Source organism: Pezoporus occidentalis, unplaced genomic scaffold, assembly GCF_034315485.1.
Source record: "Pezoporus occidentalis ecotype Australia unplaced genomic scaffold, CSIRO_AGI_Poc_V1 ctg69, whole genome shotgun sequence".
In the NCBI taxonomy this organism is placed as follows: Eukaryota; Metazoa; Chordata; class Aves; order Psittaciformes; family Psittacidae; genus Pezoporus; species Pezoporus occidentalis.
The window spans coordinates 1,303,881-1,322,204 of record NW_026916041.1 but is presented as its reverse complement, the minus strand read 5'-3'; the positions used below and the strand labels follow the sequence as shown (position 1 = coordinate 1,322,204).

General features: G+C 40.1%; 1 protein-coding gene across 1 annotated transcript in view; it reads left to right on the top strand.

Annotated features, from left to right (window-relative positions):
- Positions 1-18,115, top strand: part of ZNF704 (zinc finger protein 704) — a 101,242-nt gene extending 83,127 nt beyond the window's left edge. The window contains exons 8-9 of the mRNA XM_062641555.1: positions 246-340; positions 2,115-18,115. Of these exons, the coding sequence (XP_062497539.1) occupies positions 246-340; positions 2,115-2,226 (207 nt within the window). The 3' untranslated portion in view covers positions 2,227-18,115. The remainder of the gene's footprint in view (positions 1-245; positions 341-2,114) is intronic.
- The last annotated feature ends 209 nt before the right edge of the window (positions 18,116-18,324 follow it).

The window sequence follows — 18,324 nt, the reverse complement described above, 5'->3', positions numbered from 1 at the left end:
TGGTTTGCTCTGCTAGGATGACTGATACAACAGGAAAACACAATGGAGCTAATATAATGTACCTAGTGCTAAATGAACATCTTTCCCAATAGACCTACAGTAAGTTATGTGTGTATGTTATATAATGACCTCTCCTGGGTATCCTTGCCACTATGCATCATGAATTGCCTTTCCTGGGAAAAGTGTCGATACTGCATTCATATGTGTATGTTCTTCGTAAGCAGCTTTTTTGTTTGTATTGACAGGTCTCACCAACTCATAATCGTCCTGCAGGGAGTGGAGAGCAGAAACAGTCCCACACAGTTCTTTCATCACCGCCTAGAGTAGCATTTGGCTTGAGGTATGGCACCATTAACTCCTGCTGACAGACCAGCAGCCTCAGAACCCAAAAGACATTTAGTAAATAAGATGTCAATGGCCAAAGAAACAGAAAACCTCACCACCAACTGCGACTGCAGTTGTTGGGCAGTTCATTACTATAGCACTTCAGAGTTAAGCGTTCTGGACCTGTTTTGCTTTTCATTCCCATCAGAGGTAAAGTTCAGGGGAAAAGTGAGTTGCTGTGAAATGAAAAAGGCAGACTGTGGATCACAACCGCAGGCCTTATGCCAGCATGTCTGGAATTCAGTTGCAGATCTGAATTGCCCTGCAAAGAAACGCTGCCCAGATTCACTGCTCCAACTGAAGCATCCTGGGCTGCATTACGTGGCTTTGCTTTTTTCTCCTGAAAGGCTAGGCTGTCATGTGTTCATCACCATTCAGTCAGTCTGGTATTTGGCTTCAGTTGAATTATAAGCAACCATATCTTATAGTAAATCAGATCAAAGCAGAGCTTCTTATACCTTGTTTTCCTAGACATAAGCTACATTCACTTCCATTAAAGCTAACTGATGAGTGGAGTCTGCTTTAAAAGCGTTCAAAGAGTCATATTAAGAAAATCAAACCATGACACTAAATTTCTTACAGTAAAGAAACTATTTCTCACAGTTTTGAAGGTGACTGTACTCTAAAACAAAATAAAAGGAAGATTTCATGCTTTCCATTTTCTTCATCACTCTCAGATCATTGTATATGCTACAAACCAAACTGAGGATCTTCCTAATTCATGGATTGTACCTATTAACGAATGTTTAGTATTCAAAAAATGTGTAGGTATGCAAGACAGGAATCACCAGGCAATTCCCATGTGTGACATGCAGCACGTGATATGGGTGTAAAACAATTCTGTCTGTGCAGTTACTTTTTAAGGACACCGGGACCAGTGGCACTGCTGGTGTGAGCAGTGAGTTACTTGCTGCAGCATCACTCCTCAGAGTTGCTGTCTTGCTAAGTGCTGAGTAAAAAGAGGTTCCATTTTAACAGTTACTTTGATCATTTTCTAAACCTGTGAATTTTTGAGTGCAGTTTTAAGATGGAAAACGTGACAATTATTACAGCTCTAAAAGCGCATACTGTCTGCCTTGCTGACAGTGGGGACAACAGAGGAGCACATGTAAATGTGCTGCTAAGGAGGGCAAAGGTTAAGACTAGTTCTTGATCACTTTGTTGGTTTTTAGTCAGTGAGCTCAGAGCAAACAATGCAGGAAGGACAGGCAAGCTTAGGAGCTGGTAGCTTTTTGCCCTCTTCTGCATAGCTGCTACCTGCTGGTAGTCAAGGTCTGCTGCTCAGAACTATGCAGAAGACTGGTAACACAGCTCTACAGCAAAGGTGACTTCTGCCTGACATGGCCAGGATGTACCGTAGAATAGCTGTGGCTGCCCGTTACAGCTGGGCACTTAGCCTGGATAAAGTACCATTTATGCAGACTGGGTTTAGTTTCTGGCTAAAGTCAGGGCTGTCCATTCCTGGGGTCATCCCTGGTGCAGAGGAGCAGGCTCAGAGGCTGTAGAAGCCAGATGAGGAGAAGGACTCCTCCCTCAGAGCTGCGAAGTCACGGCTGTATGTCTGTCTGCTTCGTCAGCTCCCACTTGACTCAAAGAAAACCCAAATCCCTTTGAAAAGCTGGGGTGTTCTCTGCCTACTGTACTCCTTTGAGATTGTTGTCCTGATCTTACAGTGATAAAGCAAAGCTACAAAAGCATGTCATTAACAAGCTTCCCTTTCTCTCTGACAGGAAGCCTAGAGGGGAGGGGAAAAAGTGTCGGAAGGTCTATGGGATGGAGAACAGAGATATGTGGTGTACTGCCTGCCGATGGAAGAAGGCCTGCCAAAGGTTCATCGACTAAAGATTGAAATTGTGCAGAGGATTTTGGGATGGGGGAGGACAACAGCAGAACCAGATTGCTCAGCTGCACTGTATCACTTCCCGTTTTCCCTCCAGTGATGTGGTGTTGGGGGTTTTGTTTTTTCGGGGTGTTTTTTTTAAAGAGCTTTGTATTTCAAAGTGAAGCACTTGTAGCCAAGGAAAAGCACTAATCAAAACCTGTGTGGAGCAATAGAGAAAAAAAACAAGGCAAGCGAAACCAAGAGCATAAGCAGAAATCTAAGTATGGAAACCAGAGCAGCTATTAGTGTTTTTCTGTAAAAGAAAGGAAAAAGTTAATTTTTTGCTAACTCTATGAGCTACTTGCTCCCTAAGATCATTTTTAACCATTTCAGTCTCTGTGCCGTGAACGTCTGTATTTGCTAAACTGAACACTTTTACTGAAACAAAGATCTCTTTTTGAAAGCTTTCTAATAAACACTTCAGAGTCCTATAAGCTACAGTTTTCTCAGCAAAAGCTGTACTAAGACTGGAGACTGCTAAATAATTTTCCTGATACAAATCGTCATGATTATATTGTATTTTTGGAAAGGGCATGTGGGGAGGAGTTGGGATTTTCATTTGTTTGTTTATGGGAGCCAAGCAAAGTCTGAATTCACAAGAAGGACAAGCAGTGCTCCTGGAAGATTCTTAAACCAGGCACAGATCAGTGGAGTGGAACAAACTTATTTAAGTACCAAATTGGATTTTGATACTCTAGACGAAGAAAAGCAGCAATGGAAAGTCACCAGCAGATACTGTCACAACAAGAAGTTGAGAGAAGAAATCCAGGGATGCTTGCTTGAACCTGTAAGAATAAAATGGGGGTCCAGTAGCTTGTCTTGCCGCTCCCCCATTCCTGAGGGAGGATGAAGAGTTGGACCAGTGCGCCTGTTCCTGCAGGAGGCCTATAAAGAACTGGTAAATGCAGCCACTAAGATTATATGTAATACCTGTTCAGGGACATGATCCAGCCCAGCAGTTCTGCTCTTTGCTTCCTTTTCTCTTATTTGAGAGATTGTTGTTAAGATAAGGTTTGCTCAGCTTTTTTTTTTTTTTCACCTTATTATAGTTTCTAAGGTTTATTTGATGCAAAAAGTTGGTAGAGAAAAGAAAATGCCCCCTTTCCACAACATCATCTCATAAATAGAAGTTCAGCAGCAAAGGAGCGATGTATTTATGGTAAAAAAGTCCATTTCTTAACTAATCTTGATACACTAATTAACAAATTTCTGTACTTGCAGGGCTTGGAGAGATCTGGGTACTTCAGTTTCTCTGTCTGTGAAGACAGACAATTGTCTAAGATGTCTCTAAGGGGACTCAAAGTATCTAAACAGCTAAAATCTAGTCCAGAATTGACTTGATAGCTTTATGAAGTGTGCATTGCTGCTTATGCCTATGTAAAAGCACAGAACAACAATGCAGTCGTTTAGAATATACACTGTGAATTCAGTGAAGTAGTACTGAGAAGTAAAATCTATAATAGGAGCTACTGAAGCTTATCATCTGATTTTCTTTGAACAAGTTAATTGGGCAATCAGATGCCTCATTTGAGCACACTATTGCTGCAGTTATTTACAAATGGTGTGATTTACATGCACAAGTGGCAAGACACACTTGCATGCACCCAGTTATGTGTTTTTTTGCCCAATGTGTTCTCTAAGTCATTAAAGAAAGAAAGAAAAATAAGATTGAAATCTAGTAAGACCTTGAAATATATACGCGTGTGTGTATGAGTATATATATCTATATGAAACTAGATATTGTGTAGTTACATATACATATATATATGGGATCACCAGGGAGGAGAAAGATTGTTTTCTTTATAAATACAAAACCCAAGACACTAAAGGTCAGTGGGTATGCATAGCCACTGTATTATCTTCTTTACTCTTAGTAAAATGTGGGTCATGGTATTTCTTTGGATGTTGTATTTTTTTCAATTTCCTTAGTAAAATACCTCATAGTAATTTGTAGTCATTTCAGCTTCAAACACTGAGCTTACTGATGGTTCTACTTTGGTAGAACTTAGAAAATGTGGGATCTTTCCAAGATACTCCTGCCAGTTTCCCCCCCTCCCGCCTCAATTTTTACAAGCACTCTGAGACTAATTATGAAGTGTTCCATAATTAATTTTACTATCGTTAGACTGGCAGTATTTGCCTCTATATTTGTTGTTCCCCTCCTTTTATATTTTCCCTTTTTGCTTTGGAAGATTTTATTGGAAAATAATGTATCAAATTGTATATTGTTTCTGTAATGTCATGGCATCGTGAGCACCTTCCCGAGGGCACTTTACAAATTATTGTAATAAGATTATTCTTTATGAATTTCTGCACGGAAGAATGGTTTTGTTGCCAGACCAGATTGCCCTCTGGTACAGATTTGATACGGATTACACAGAGGCACAAAAGCCACAGATTGTCAAAGCGCGATAGGAAGCTGGTGTTAACGAAACAGAGGACAGAAGATACTTGGTAAATCCTGCCAGGACAAAGCTCAGTTACCAGTGTTTTTACACAACATTTAATCAGCAGTTTATATTAAATCAGTTTTGCATCTTATGGCTGTGGCATTTTGATTCAAAAGCAGGCACTTCTCCAGTTACCATGGATAGCGGTAGAGAGGCAGCGTGGCCACCTGGACCCACATGAAGCGCTCACCAGTCGCTTCGTGCCTTGAACTCAGATTACTTCATGTTGCACGAGCACTGCGGCTCCCACCAGGATCCCCTTCACCCTCCTGACACACCCAGCAGAGAACAGAAACGTCAGCAAAGCCTTTCCTGTGCTGACAGCGCCAGCATAATTTGGAATAAGCTCTTCTGGTTTTCAGTCTGTTGCTTCTGTGTTGCTCTAAGCTGTGTCACTGTCCTTCTAATGTCCATGCATCTCAAACTGCTGCACCAGCCTCTCTGGAAGAGTCAGATTTTTCTGTTTTCCCAAGAAAGGGCTAGCCTGAATGCTGTGGGCATCTGTCATCATCAGTACATGCCATTTCCCCTATTGTGGTTTCTCTGCAGGAGGTAGGTGATTGTCTCTAACTCCCAGAGGAGTGACCCGAATGCATCACACAGCCTCTGTGTGCTGCAGGGATTTGGATGTGGGTTTGTTCATGTCAAGAGCCAGAGCTTCCCCCTGAAATACAAAAAATGGCAGGATCTATTTTGTTGGCTTTAACCACTTACTAGTATTGATGCTGGTAACAGAAATCACCAACATCAGTATCAGTGGAGATCAGCTGTACAGATCCCTAATACTTTTCTTCAGGCGTTGTCTTGCTTAACAAAGCTGTTTCCCACTTCCCCCTCTACTCCATCCCCCAAAGATACAGAAAAAAAAGATAATTTTAGAAGTGAAAACTTATAATGGCAATTTTTAAAATGTCACTGTGCTCCAACTGCTCCTATATGAAGCTATTGGATGTTACAAACTCAGATCATCACAGTCATAAAACAGTTTCCACCCAAAACAATGTGCCTGATTCTCTAGTGCCTTGCACGAATATAACAAGATGCAAAGGGAGCAAGAGCTCTTCTATTCCAATTAGCAGGTTTACACTGACTTTTAACCAATGCCACTTGTCACCTGTTGGGTATCTGTTGTTGTGTAAACCAAACCTGTATGCCCTGATGGTGTGAATAAGCTGAGCAGAATGCCTGTCTGTTGAATTGTTTTTTCCAAATCATTTGCCTGGTATGAGCGTCAGCTGTCAAATGATCCCAGACTACTTGCACCCATTCACTGTCCCCACCATCACTTTGTTCATTCCTTCTCCCCTTCACTTTTTTAAGGTAATGACCAGGTGGGCAACACTACAGGAGGCAAAGCTTTGGCCAGAAGTTCTTGTAGAACTGCATGTAAGAACAATTCCAGCTTCATGCAATATCCCAGATGTTCTTGTCACTCACTTTTTCAGTCATTCTGACCCAATGAGGCAGGATGGTTTTCTCCCTCTTGCTATGGTCTGGGACCAGTGAGAATGACCCTGCCAGGAATTCAGGACAATCACTCTAACTGTGGCAATACAAAGTAGTTTCTTCTTCCCCTGCCTGTAAGTATGTTGAAACACCACCTCAGAAATAGGACATGAAATCAGAATCTTGTTAGCTATGTACAGAGACTTCAGAGGTTACAAGTGAGGCTTGTTTCTGTTGGTTCAAACACTGGTCATCTGTTGGAGAAAGTTGTGCTGCACTTTTTCATAGAAATATTTTGATAAGGAAACATTTGTAAAGTGTCATCTTGGTTTTATATTTACACTTTATTCGATCTTCCTGTAAGGTGGTAGCAGTCAGTTGCAGCACTGGAACTGAGACCTGTATGGAGTATGGGATTTAATCTGCATTCGTCAGGGGTTTTCTCACTGATAACTGTGGACTGTTACAAAGCATCATAGGTTAGATTTTGTTCTAGTATAAGTTCAGGAGAGTTTTATGGCACCTTTAGCAAAATAGCTAGAAAGTAAGCCACAAGAAAAATTAATCAGGCTGAGGGTTTAAATACATTCTGCGTCTGCTAGATACGAGCAGGCCTTGTCTGCATCTGTGAGGAGAATCCAGAACAACCCTGAAAATCAGTCTCTTTCCAGTGACACCAGAAGGTGTTTGCCATTTGCCAGTCCTCTTGAAGAAATCAGGTTTTACTTTGGAGTCTTTATCTCAGCAATTAGTGTATGATGTGTAATGCTCAGATAAAAGATGTTACTAAAATGCTTGTAAAAACTGCCTTTGGAAGACAGGAAAAGAAAGAGTCAATGCAGATTTCCTCAGGGAACATAAGAGGGATGTAAAGGCAGGGTATAGTTTTATTTGAATGGAAGATGGCTAAGAAATTCATTTTTTCTAGACAAAATTAAAGAGCAATATGTCACTACTTGAATTACTGAAATTAGAAGAAAGCAGTAATTACTGAACAAGGTCTTAATGCTACAGCTTATAATGTTCCAAATAGGGAAAAAAAAAACATGTTTGATGATATAAAAATACAGAAAGTGAGCTTGAACCATAACCTAATTATAGTGTAAATCTATACATTTGTATAAATCTTTTAGGAAATCTACTGTAAATATGAAGGCTTCTTGTTTATATAGCTGCTTGGTCAAAGGATACTTTGTCTGTAATTGTGTCTATATAATTGTATACTTCATACCAAATTACTTCAGCAAGCAAAAAAATACTACTTTAGCATGATATCCTGGAGGTGCTGAGTACCCACTTTGCAAAGTGCTCATTCTACATGGAATTAAAAAAAAATGTGGCACCATGGGTTTGGTAGGTTTTTATCATATCTGCAAAGGTATCAGCTTCAGGAAACCTAAGATTTTATTAAACCCTGTTAACTGGTACTTTGAAGGAATACATATGCAAATTCTCATTTTTTTCTTTCTTTGTATACAAAGAAATTACTTTGGGTCCATAATAATTTTTCCTGTCAACTCTTTCTCCTGTATCCAGGGACTCCATTCTGCAAATTCCCAGATATTTATACTGAAGTGAATGAAAATGAGGATCTTCAATATTAGGACCTAAAAGTGTAAATAGCACCTGGCATCAGAATTTGTAGTATCAGTATTTAGCTGTAGTAATTAATTCTTGCAGTGAAGCCAACACATCTTTCAGGGAAGGGGAGCACCTAACCTATAAACCAGCAGGTTTGGCTGTGCAGAGGTAAAGCTACTGGTATTCCAGCAGTAAAATGTAGGCTCACATAGATCAGAGCACTCAAGTAGGGGTTTAACTCTATGTGTGAGTTCTCCGTTGATGAGACTACGTGTGTTTCTAAAGTTAGGCACACATTTGTATGCTCTTCTTAAACCAGGCTTTTGGCAAGAGCACATACTCTTATAGCTTTGTTTGAAATATGCACTTTGTAAGACAATCTATCTTTCTCTGCTTTTATGCAATTTATCTTGTATTTAGAGACCAGACAAATATAGAGAATTTTGTTTTCTAATGATTTCTTGCATTGCAGAGGGAAAGAGAGAATGAAGACAGGTTTAACCATACACTTGAGCATGTGAAAGCATTGCCTAGGTTTGTAAACGGTGTCCATTTGCCATCAAGTTCAAAGGAACTAATTTGAGCATGTCAAAAAAACCAGCACATGACAAGCAGGTCACGTTACATAAATGTATATAGTTCCATCTGTATTCCCTGTACGCTCAACACTCCTCCAGGCAACTGGAGTCATCGGAGCTCTGAGTGTGCAAGGAAATACATGTTTCCCTAAAAGCTTTAGAAATGCTGTGCTTTTAAGCCACAGATGATGTTGTCTGTGTAATTTGTAGTGTTAAAAGGAAATAGATGGTAGCCTTATTAACAAGGTGCAATACTTACAAAGGGCTAAATTATGGAAACAAGTCGTGTGTGTCTGTACAACACTTCAAAATGTGCACTCTTTTAAAACTGACTTTTATAGCACTGGGATCTTATTACCTCTCTGAAATTATAATGCTGGTATAATTTTATAACCATTTTATACACCATGAAACAGGATTTGGGATTGCTTGGCTTGAAATTGTATTCTTTTGAAAATAACTTTTAAAATAGAGAGATTCCTTCATCACAGTATACAGCCTGAATGGGATCATACAACATGATCGGCTCCATCTTATATGGAGAGTTCATGCAAGTTTATGTAGCTTATATACCTACATAGAAGTATGTAACATCAAGGAGGTTATACAGGAAAAAATTACATTAAAGGTTTGTAGTTCAGTTATGAAAAGGGTTTCAACAATCAAACTAAAAGCTCCACTTACATTTTTTCTCTCCATCTGCACCATGGGATCAGCAGAATACAAGTTGCCAAGTATGGTGTATCTTGCTATCATACACCTTTTTTTTTTGCTGTTAAATAATGACAGACATGCCATTTTTCCATTGCTGTTATTGTTCTGTCTTAAAGTCCAGAATTAACTAAAAGGCAGAAATAATCTCATCTGTTAGACAAAAGTTCTTTGGTTGTTTCGCTGTTTGACTGACTTACAGCAAAGGCTGAAAGGACAGGCTCAAATTCAGGGACATCAGTTGAAAGAGGCTTGAGCCAGTCAGGTAAGACTTGAAACAGAACTGCTCAGAATCAGATCCCAGTAGGAGGAAACTAGTCTTAAGCAGTCAGTTGCAGAAGTTTTTTGGTTTGTTGTTTTGGTTTTTTTTTTATTACAAGCCTGATGAAAAGTCTTGTTACGCAGTTAAGAGCAAAATGCAGATAGTGGTATAACTAGCTGGGCCCTCGAAGCATTGCAGATTTCCTCAAGAGAGATGCAATTACTTCTGTAAATAACTGCAGTGACTAGGACTGCTCATACGGGTAAGGGGTATAGAACAAAAGCACGTGGGTTTTCCTCCATGTGACTATTTCTACTGTAATTGAGAGTGTGAGTGCTTGAGAAGAGGATTTTGCTGATAGGCTTTGTGAGAGGGATGGATAGGCACCCAGGCACATTGGTGGTGCGGTTGGAAGATGTTGGCCCAGTTTCTAGCAGTACCAAAGCAGCAGTACTTTGGATGTGTCACTTTGTGACAGATTTAAGAGCTGTTAAGTACATGGTATTCAGCCTGTAATCTACCCTACTGATAGCAGGCCCAGGGAGAAGGAGGATTCTTGGGATGGGATCCAGTATAGCAAACCTGTTGTGAAGTGAGTCACTACCATGATCATTTGCTGTCAGCTGGAGCAAGTGCTGCACGTGTTATGTCCAGCCTGAGGGAAGTGGTTGTCTGCATTCATTCATGACCCACAGTGCAGAATGCTCTTTTGAAGAATACTCTTTCTTTCAGAGCTTAAAATAAAACTTTTGGAGGACTTTTATGTTATAGAAGGTCACTAAATAAATTACAGTATTGCCAGAGCTGAAACCAGAAGTGGTGGTTTCCCTCCTTCCAGAGCCATGCTGCAGCTCCCTGATCAGCTGGTGGGAGCACGCTCCTGTATGGGCTCTTCAGACCCCCATAACCTTAGCTTTTTCCCCAAGATTTACTGGAACCCTAAAGAGCCCTACACCAGGCCAATGAGTTTGACCCTCAGCTAAAGGAAGCTATTTCCAGCTCTTTCGCAACTCCTCCACTTCCTAAACAAGTGTTTTATTAGTAGACTTTTGTAAAGGGGGCATTGCCCCATGATTTCCCAATGGCATTGCTAACACAGCACTAGCAACCCCTGCATTTGCAAGGAACCAGACATCATCTTTGTTAGTCATGGAGTTTAGGCCATATTATTTTAGATTTTATCTCTACATTTCGCCTAACAACTGTAGTTCCACAGCAGATTAAGTTGGCATAAGCTTGTGCTACTGTTGAAAGAGCTGTTCTACCCTGGCAGAGACATTTCTAGAGAGAAATATCCTGGGATATGCTAGCTTGAACCACTCCTAAAAGTGTAGGTCTGTATAAAATGCCTAAAGGCTACATCAGGATATGGCTTGTTGGGTTGGTACCTCTGCTCTTCATGTGGTAGACATGACAATACTGCCTTTATCTCACTCTGTCTTGGCTGGAGTCTCATTAAGGGCCTGGACTTGCTCATACTCTTCCAGTATTTAGCTCAGGAGAGCTCCACTAACACATGGTTGCTTAGCACTAATAGAGTACCATAAAAACAGCACCGATTTTGATACGGAGTCTTGGAGGTGGTGGGGGGAGAGTTAGATCAATAATCCTACGTGCAGTGAGTCTTAAGACTGTTAACTGTGCCATGGTTTTGCTAAGCAGATACTGGAAGAGTTAAGGGACATGAAAAGCAATCTTACTGGGCCGTGTTCCTCCCTGGTCCAGGAGTGTCCTGGAGCCAACTTGATGTTATTCAGGGTAGTCTCAGGCCATGCAAGGTTTACTGGGGAATGTGATACCTGTGCAAGATCTGTGGGCCACAGAAAACCAGGGTGTACTTCTTACCCAGACATAATGGCAAGTAGGAAAGATCCTCAGCTGCTTTGCTAGTGCAGTTTTCCAGCCTCTCTTTATTATAGGATCAGTGTAATGGTGATGGGACTGCTGGGAAAAGGTAAAGGCTCATCAGTTAACTGAAGGAAGGTAACTGCCAGCATCAGTTGCACTATGTTTTGTTAAACTCTGTGAAGAAAGTAAGTACGTTTTCTTCTCCTCTGCTAGTCATACTGTTTCATATAAGAAAAGTATTTCCATCACAGAAGGGGGTGAATTTAACACTAGTTAAGCAGCTGCTGGCTAGTTGCCCAGTTTTTATTAATATGGGATTTCTAATACACTCTGTTTGCGAAGTGCGAGTAAGCACTACCGACTAAGACTGCAGTACTTAGAGCCGTACACCCTTCCATCTCACTTGAGTCACAAAAGGGAAATAAGTGCCCACATACATTGTTCTTCCTTTGTTTCCTATCAAATATGGTTTTAGAGAACATAAAGTAAATGTAAGTTCTTTTTTTAATTTTTTTTTTTCTGAATTATTATTTTTGGAACCAGAGCATTTCTCTTTCACTCAGTGTAAAATTACTGTACTTTTATTTGCTCTGCATTGCACTTTATGTATTCTTTTCACTTGTTGGGCTTTTGTTAATCTAGTTTTAACTAGAAATTAACCATGAAACGAAGATGTTTTTATAAACATGCAAGTTCCATAAAATACGGCAAATAAACTATTTAGGTCAGAGATGTTTTTAGTGATATGTTGAAATACTATAGCTTCTGTAATTATTTACCGTTTGGTAAATTTAATACATTAATGGATAGTATGGTTTAAAATGGAATGTAAGTAAGCAGAAGACAAAGTTCTAGACATTGGATCTGCTTATTTGCATTAGTTTAACTGATACGGGTCTTAACAAAATTAGTCTGATCTAGATTAAAGAATTATAAAACTATTTAATAAACCAGGTTCAAATGAAAAGAGGTTACAGAAAAGTTGAAATTGGATTAACCTAATTGCTGAAGAAATAGTATTTTCCACCAGGCTAGTGCAGAGCTGTCTAGTGGGCAGTCTGATAAGCCCCTTGTCCCTGGAGGGACTGAATTCATACAAGACACTACCTGAAGTCAAATGGGAGTATGTATTTCCCTGCTATAAGCAGTAGCTCTCCAAACTCTTGTGATTACAGATGTGTTTCCAGGGTGACAATAGTACTTCCATTTGTTTTTTTCCTGCCTTCATCCCCTCTAATTATGGGAGCCAGTGTCATAAAGACAATCTTCTTGTTCCTAAATGTGCTAATGAAGAGCTTACTTACCTTCTCTCTGATTTTGGTGTTAAACTTGCAGCCCTAATACAACGGCATGTAGTTTAGCTTAAGAATTTTTAGATGCCAGTTAAAAGTATTTAAACAAAGAACAGCTACTCTATCCCAGTACAAAATTCATTTAAATCTTGTGGAGCATACTGAAAAATAAAGACCTGTTTTACTTTTACTTTGTCCAAACTCTTTATTCCAAATCATACCTGGGAAGATGGAAGTCTGCAGTGACTGGAAAACAAAGCATACAGTAGTGAAAGAAGAGAGAGATGGTGAGACTCTCACTTTCTTCATGGGCTCTCTTCTCCCAGGCTGATGTGTGTGTGTGCACAGACCACACACAGCTCTGAAGTTCTCGACACCATGATGTGAAACCCTTTCAAAAGCGCTTTGTCAGCCACCTCCCGCAGCCTTTTAAAGAGGCTTTCAGACATCCTGCTTTTTACATTTCTACATAAAACTAAAAGCTAACCTCTGCTCCAGTAGCATGATTACTGTCTCACCTTGAGCTGCAAGTAGATCATCCTGCTAATTTTAATCAAGCTACAGTTTTTGCCTACAAAAATGGGCAAGATCTGGGTATTTCTGCATGTTGTAAAGCGGTGGTGTCCTTTTAGGGAGTAACAGGAGACTCTGGAACATGGCAAGTGCACCGCCAAGTGACATGCAAGCTTCGTGCTTGGCATTAGTGGGCACTGGGATACCTGTGCTGAAGATAAATTGTAGGTTAATGTCACCTATACAACCTACCACAGAACTGAGTGCTGCACAACACTGCTCAGGTCTTGTAAGTGTGGAAAAACGAAGCTTAAAAGCTTTGCCCTAAGCACAGAGTGTCTCTGAATACTCAGTTTGAGCTGGAGGAGCAAGAGCAGTGACAGGCCTACTCCAAGATGGCAACCCATCAGGCAGCACAAATAACAGATCTGTTGCCCAACTAGTTTCCCTATTTTCATGTATGTTTGAAGGAAAGCTTAAAAAAGACTTCTACATGATCACAATCTGATTTGATTCTGCCCTCTGGGGGCATCTGTGGGTCAGCGCAGCAGATTTAGATAAGGTACTTCCACTGCCAGTGACTTGCACATAGCAAAAAAATCTGTTTCTTAGAAGCAGGTGCTTTTTCTTTTTCCTTAAGATAACAAACCACAATAAAAATGCCATTCTGCAGCCTTTTGTTAAATTCTCACTGTCTCCCTGTAGCAGCTGCAGCTGGGGAGAACTCTAAAAGTTCAGAGAACCATGGCCATAACTCATAAAAAAGCCTCTGCAACCTATTGCTACTGAAAATGTTCTTGTGCTAGACCAAGAACATAGAGACTTGGGCTCTCCAAAATTTCCTGTTGCTGTTCCTTTATATGAAAATGGTGTTAAAATCTTTGTGTCTGCATCCAAGTCAATTCTGCCTGCTGAACCAAAAGCACTTCCAACAGACTTCAGCCATGCAGGGAGTCATTCTCAGTAGAAGTCATGATGCTCCAAACATTCTGAATGTTTTTCTTAGAAATATTTGCAAAATTAGCAATGTGAATGTTAATGCCTAAAAGTCTATGAAAAGAACTGAGTGAAAATACTGAGAAGAATGTGCTTGCACTTGAGATGTTGAAGAAAGACTACTGAATTACTAATTTGCTAAGCACTTGCTCCTGAGTTTGATTAATGCACTAAACCAGCTTTGGACAGAGTTACTTGTAAGAACCAAGAAGGAATACTTTTTTCCTCGAGTTATCCAAGTTATTCATAGACTCATAGAATAGTTAGGGTTGGAAAGGACCTTAAGATCATCTAGTTCCAACCCCCTGGCATGGGCAGGGACACCTCACACTAGACCATGTTCCCCAAGCTCATTCACTTCGGTAATAGTTTGTTTCTATTTACTGGGTTTTAGAATGAGCAAATCTTGTCCTCTTGCACTTCTAATCTCCATTGCTTGTAGGGAAAGAATCTTTTCTGCTGTTTCATTTCCCAGTGAATGATCAGGTCACTAGCTACAGGCAATGTTTCTTCGCGTAGATTGAAAAATAGGCTTTGATGAATTTACTCCTCCGTGCAATTCCTGATTATCTGATTATTTTTTCTAGCTTCAAAAATGCTTTTATGCAATTTTCATAGATATGGTTGAATAACAATTGCAAGGAAGAATTTTAAGTAATCTAGTAAGTGTTTTAACCACTTTTTTTCCTAAGTAAAAGTTGAGAACATGAAGAAACATGAAGTATCATGAACAAAGTCGATTCATTGCTGAATTAAATATTTCTAGAACATCTTGATTAGTAAAAACAGTGATCTTTGTGGAAGTTACCTTTAGGAGCAAATCACTGTGTTTTAGTAAGCATAGCAAGCGCGAAAGCAGGTTTCTTCAGAAAAAAAAACACAAATGGAAAACAAGATTAAGGTAGATCATTTAAACCAAGGTTTTCTCCTTGTCTTTAAGCCAATCCTGCCTGGTATGTTACTGTTGTACATTCCGGGATGCTCAGGACAATAGACATTCCTCAAGGGAAGCAGCTAGGTTCCAAAGTGTTAACTGAAAGAAAAAGTGAGCAAACTCGTAAGATCTTCTAGCACAGCGATTGCCAAAAAATGCCAAAAATCACTCTTCGCCTCTGAACTAGAATTCAGCATTTTAGAAGAATCGTGCTTTAATGTAGCTCACACACCATAGTTAAAAGCAGATTTCTGTTGGTTTGCTTCTTTGTCTTACAGGGCTTGTGCTTGGTAATAAACCTCAGAATGGGGTATGCCAGTACCTCAGATGACCACAGTTAAATTGGAATCTCTCAAAATCCCCAGATCTATTACACGTTATTACAGAAACAACAGTCTTTGAATGAAAAACTACTTAAAATTAGCTCAAAAAAAGTAAGAAGAAAAAGAAGCTAATGCTTTATTTGGGAAATGCCATTCAGCTACCATTAACTCCTAGGCTGTGTGCTTAACTGGTCTCCTGTAGCTTTTTCAGGTTGCAATTTTTGTTGAAAGCAAATGCTGATAAAACTACATAGCAAAGAACTTTCCCTTGATCTTTGTAAATGAATGTATATGTGCGAACTATGCATTTTCATACAGGTACATACTGTACCTTGAATCAGTTCAACTCCAACCTCTTCCCCTAGGTTAGTAATCGCCAAACTTCAGGAGCTGAAGGTGCTCCTATCTCTTTTAGCGAATGTTTGTCTCCTGTCTTGTTTCTGCTCTCCAAAAGCCTGAGGTGCAGGACAGAGGTGTGCTGAGCTACAGCTCATCAGGAGCAGAGTGGCAGGGGGCTTGTGGCCAAGCAGGGGTCTGGCATGCTCTGGGGAACCAGTCTGGAATCCCAGGCCCAGCATATCCAAGCAGAGGGATGGGTTACCTGTGCTTATTCAGCACCAGCATCTCTTGCACTTCTGCTCAGTGTCTTGCATGCTTGGGCAGAAGTGCGGGACCAGGAGCTGCTCTCTCACACAGGGTCAGTAAGAGTCCGCAGCAACACTAGAACAAGCTATGCCAAGGAGGTGGCCACTGCAAATAGGGCTTGCAGCCATGATCCTCCCCCTTAAAAGAACCTTTTCAGCCACCCTACCAGCCCAGGTTTGTTCTTGCCACCACTCCTCCACAGTGCTCTGCAGCACACCACTTAGGATGTGTGGATGACTCCTTAGGGGTTGTAGACTCACGGCTGAGACCTGATGCCCCAGATGATGTTATGCTCAAAACACCCAATCCTTCATCCTAATCATTGACTGGACTCCAGGGCTGGGATGTGTAAGAGACAAAAGATCAGACCTTGTTTTTAGTGTAACATCTGTTGGAAGAGAGTAGGAAAGATGGAAAATGGGTATCTTGTTCTTGTAGTCTGTGCAATTAAATTAATGAAAAAGGTATTGCATGTGACATTCTTACTTAAACTTTGGGTTGTTGCTGTACTGTACATCAACCCAGCCTGGTCAGTTAATGAAGTGTGTTTCTTACAGCTTATCCTATGGCAAGAAAGAAAATTGGAAGTATTAAGAATATCCTTGCTTTAGAGTAAAGCAAGCCTGGAGAGAACAACAAAGAAAGATTCTGTTTATATGCAAACTGTTTAAACGTTTGATACCAGTCTGAAGGCAGTAGTATTCTTATCTATCCAGAGATGTGCACTGTTCTAGGTTGTGTTTAATTGAAAAATATTTTTGCAGTATGTATCTGTATTTGATAGGCTAAGGCTTCCACTTTATATTCTTTACAGGAATTAGAGTGGAAATTATGTTTTCCCCTTCATTGAACTACCTGCCCATGCTAGATGTTCATTTGTGTAAAGAATATTTCTACTACTTCAGAGGGGTTTGGGTTGGTTTTTTTTAAACACTGTCCTTTTCAAAGAATTCAGTGCTTTTTGTATGTTGCTCAATAGAAAAACATACTCCTTGCAGGGCCCTGACCACACCATCCAGGAACTCAGTGACTTGAAAACAATGCTTGAGGGCAGGGCTTTGGGTTTGTCAGCTTCTGCATCTCCCATAGACATGACTGCTTCTGTCAGTGGGGGCCCTGCCCAGGAGGGTTGGGCAGAGGTGGCTGTAGGGATGCTCAGACTGGTCCAGGAGGCTCTCTGGAGCTGACACATCTCTGGTACCAGGATGCACCAGAAACAATATAACAAATAACAGCAACAGAAAGACACTTTCCATTTCTCTGCAACTGTCCAGTGCGCTCAGTGTAGCTCCAGCTGCAGTCCTTCAAATCAAAGCTTGGACTGCAACTGCCAGTTCTCTGCTGTCCCTTCCTATCACAAGGTTAACTTTCTAAAATAAGAGGGAGCTTCCAACTCTGGCACTGATGGAAATACTGAATACTTTTAATATATATATATATTTGGAAAGTATTTGGAAAAAGCATTTTGTCTTTTTTTATACAACTTTTAGCCAAATAGAAGTATTCTGATTATTACTTCTGTGGATACCTGTCCACCTGTAAATAAACTCACATATTCAGATACATGAATCTGAAGAAAAAAGATAAAGACTGTTCAGTGGCTATGCGCTTTGCTAGCTGTTGGTTCCTTTGTACATAGGAGATAACTGTTTAAATGTTGGGTGGGGTTGTTTTTTTTTATTTAATTCTTGTTCCTCTAAAGAAAGAAGAAGAAAACCTTTTGACTTTGTTTTCTCTTTTCTGAGTTAATACAAAGATTTTCTAACTTTTTACTGCAGAAATGGATAAATACCTGGTGCTATGTGAATTTGAGTCAAACTGGCCATAGCAGACACACCGGTTAGAATGCACTTTTCCTGTGGCACACGTTGTATTTTCTCAGAAGGGACTTTCAAAGTACCATGAGATGTTTACATTTCTTCTTGTTACCCCAAATAGTTTTGGTTATTGAAATAACTCCCCAAAATAAAATCATGATCCATTACCAATGCGCTGAATCCTTACATTTAGGTATCTACAACAGGTTTGTACAAATACCATTTTAGAGATGATAGTTGAAATATTGGGCTTTCATACTTTGTAATGCTTTGATGTGACAATAAATATGCTGTTGCTATCTAGTCTAACCTCATTGTAGACCTGTAACTTCCTGTGTATGGTTATGTCATAATTTGCACTGGCTTGAATTCAGCCAAATACTGACTGTTCAGCTGAAATACTCCGACTGTTATGATGTCCACAAAACATTAATTAAATACACTTGTTTCCGACTACCGCAGAGTATGTCAAATTATTCCTGTAATAAAACCCTTGTGTATAGCTTTTTCTACTTGTTTATGTGAACTTTAGTTCTTCTGTAACCACAAATGTCAGTGCATCAACCAAGGACTAGCTCCAGTCAGTGTTAGCCTTTGCATCGACTTCATTACAAACAACACTGAGCTCCTTTCCTAAGGCATATATTTGGACACCGTAGCAT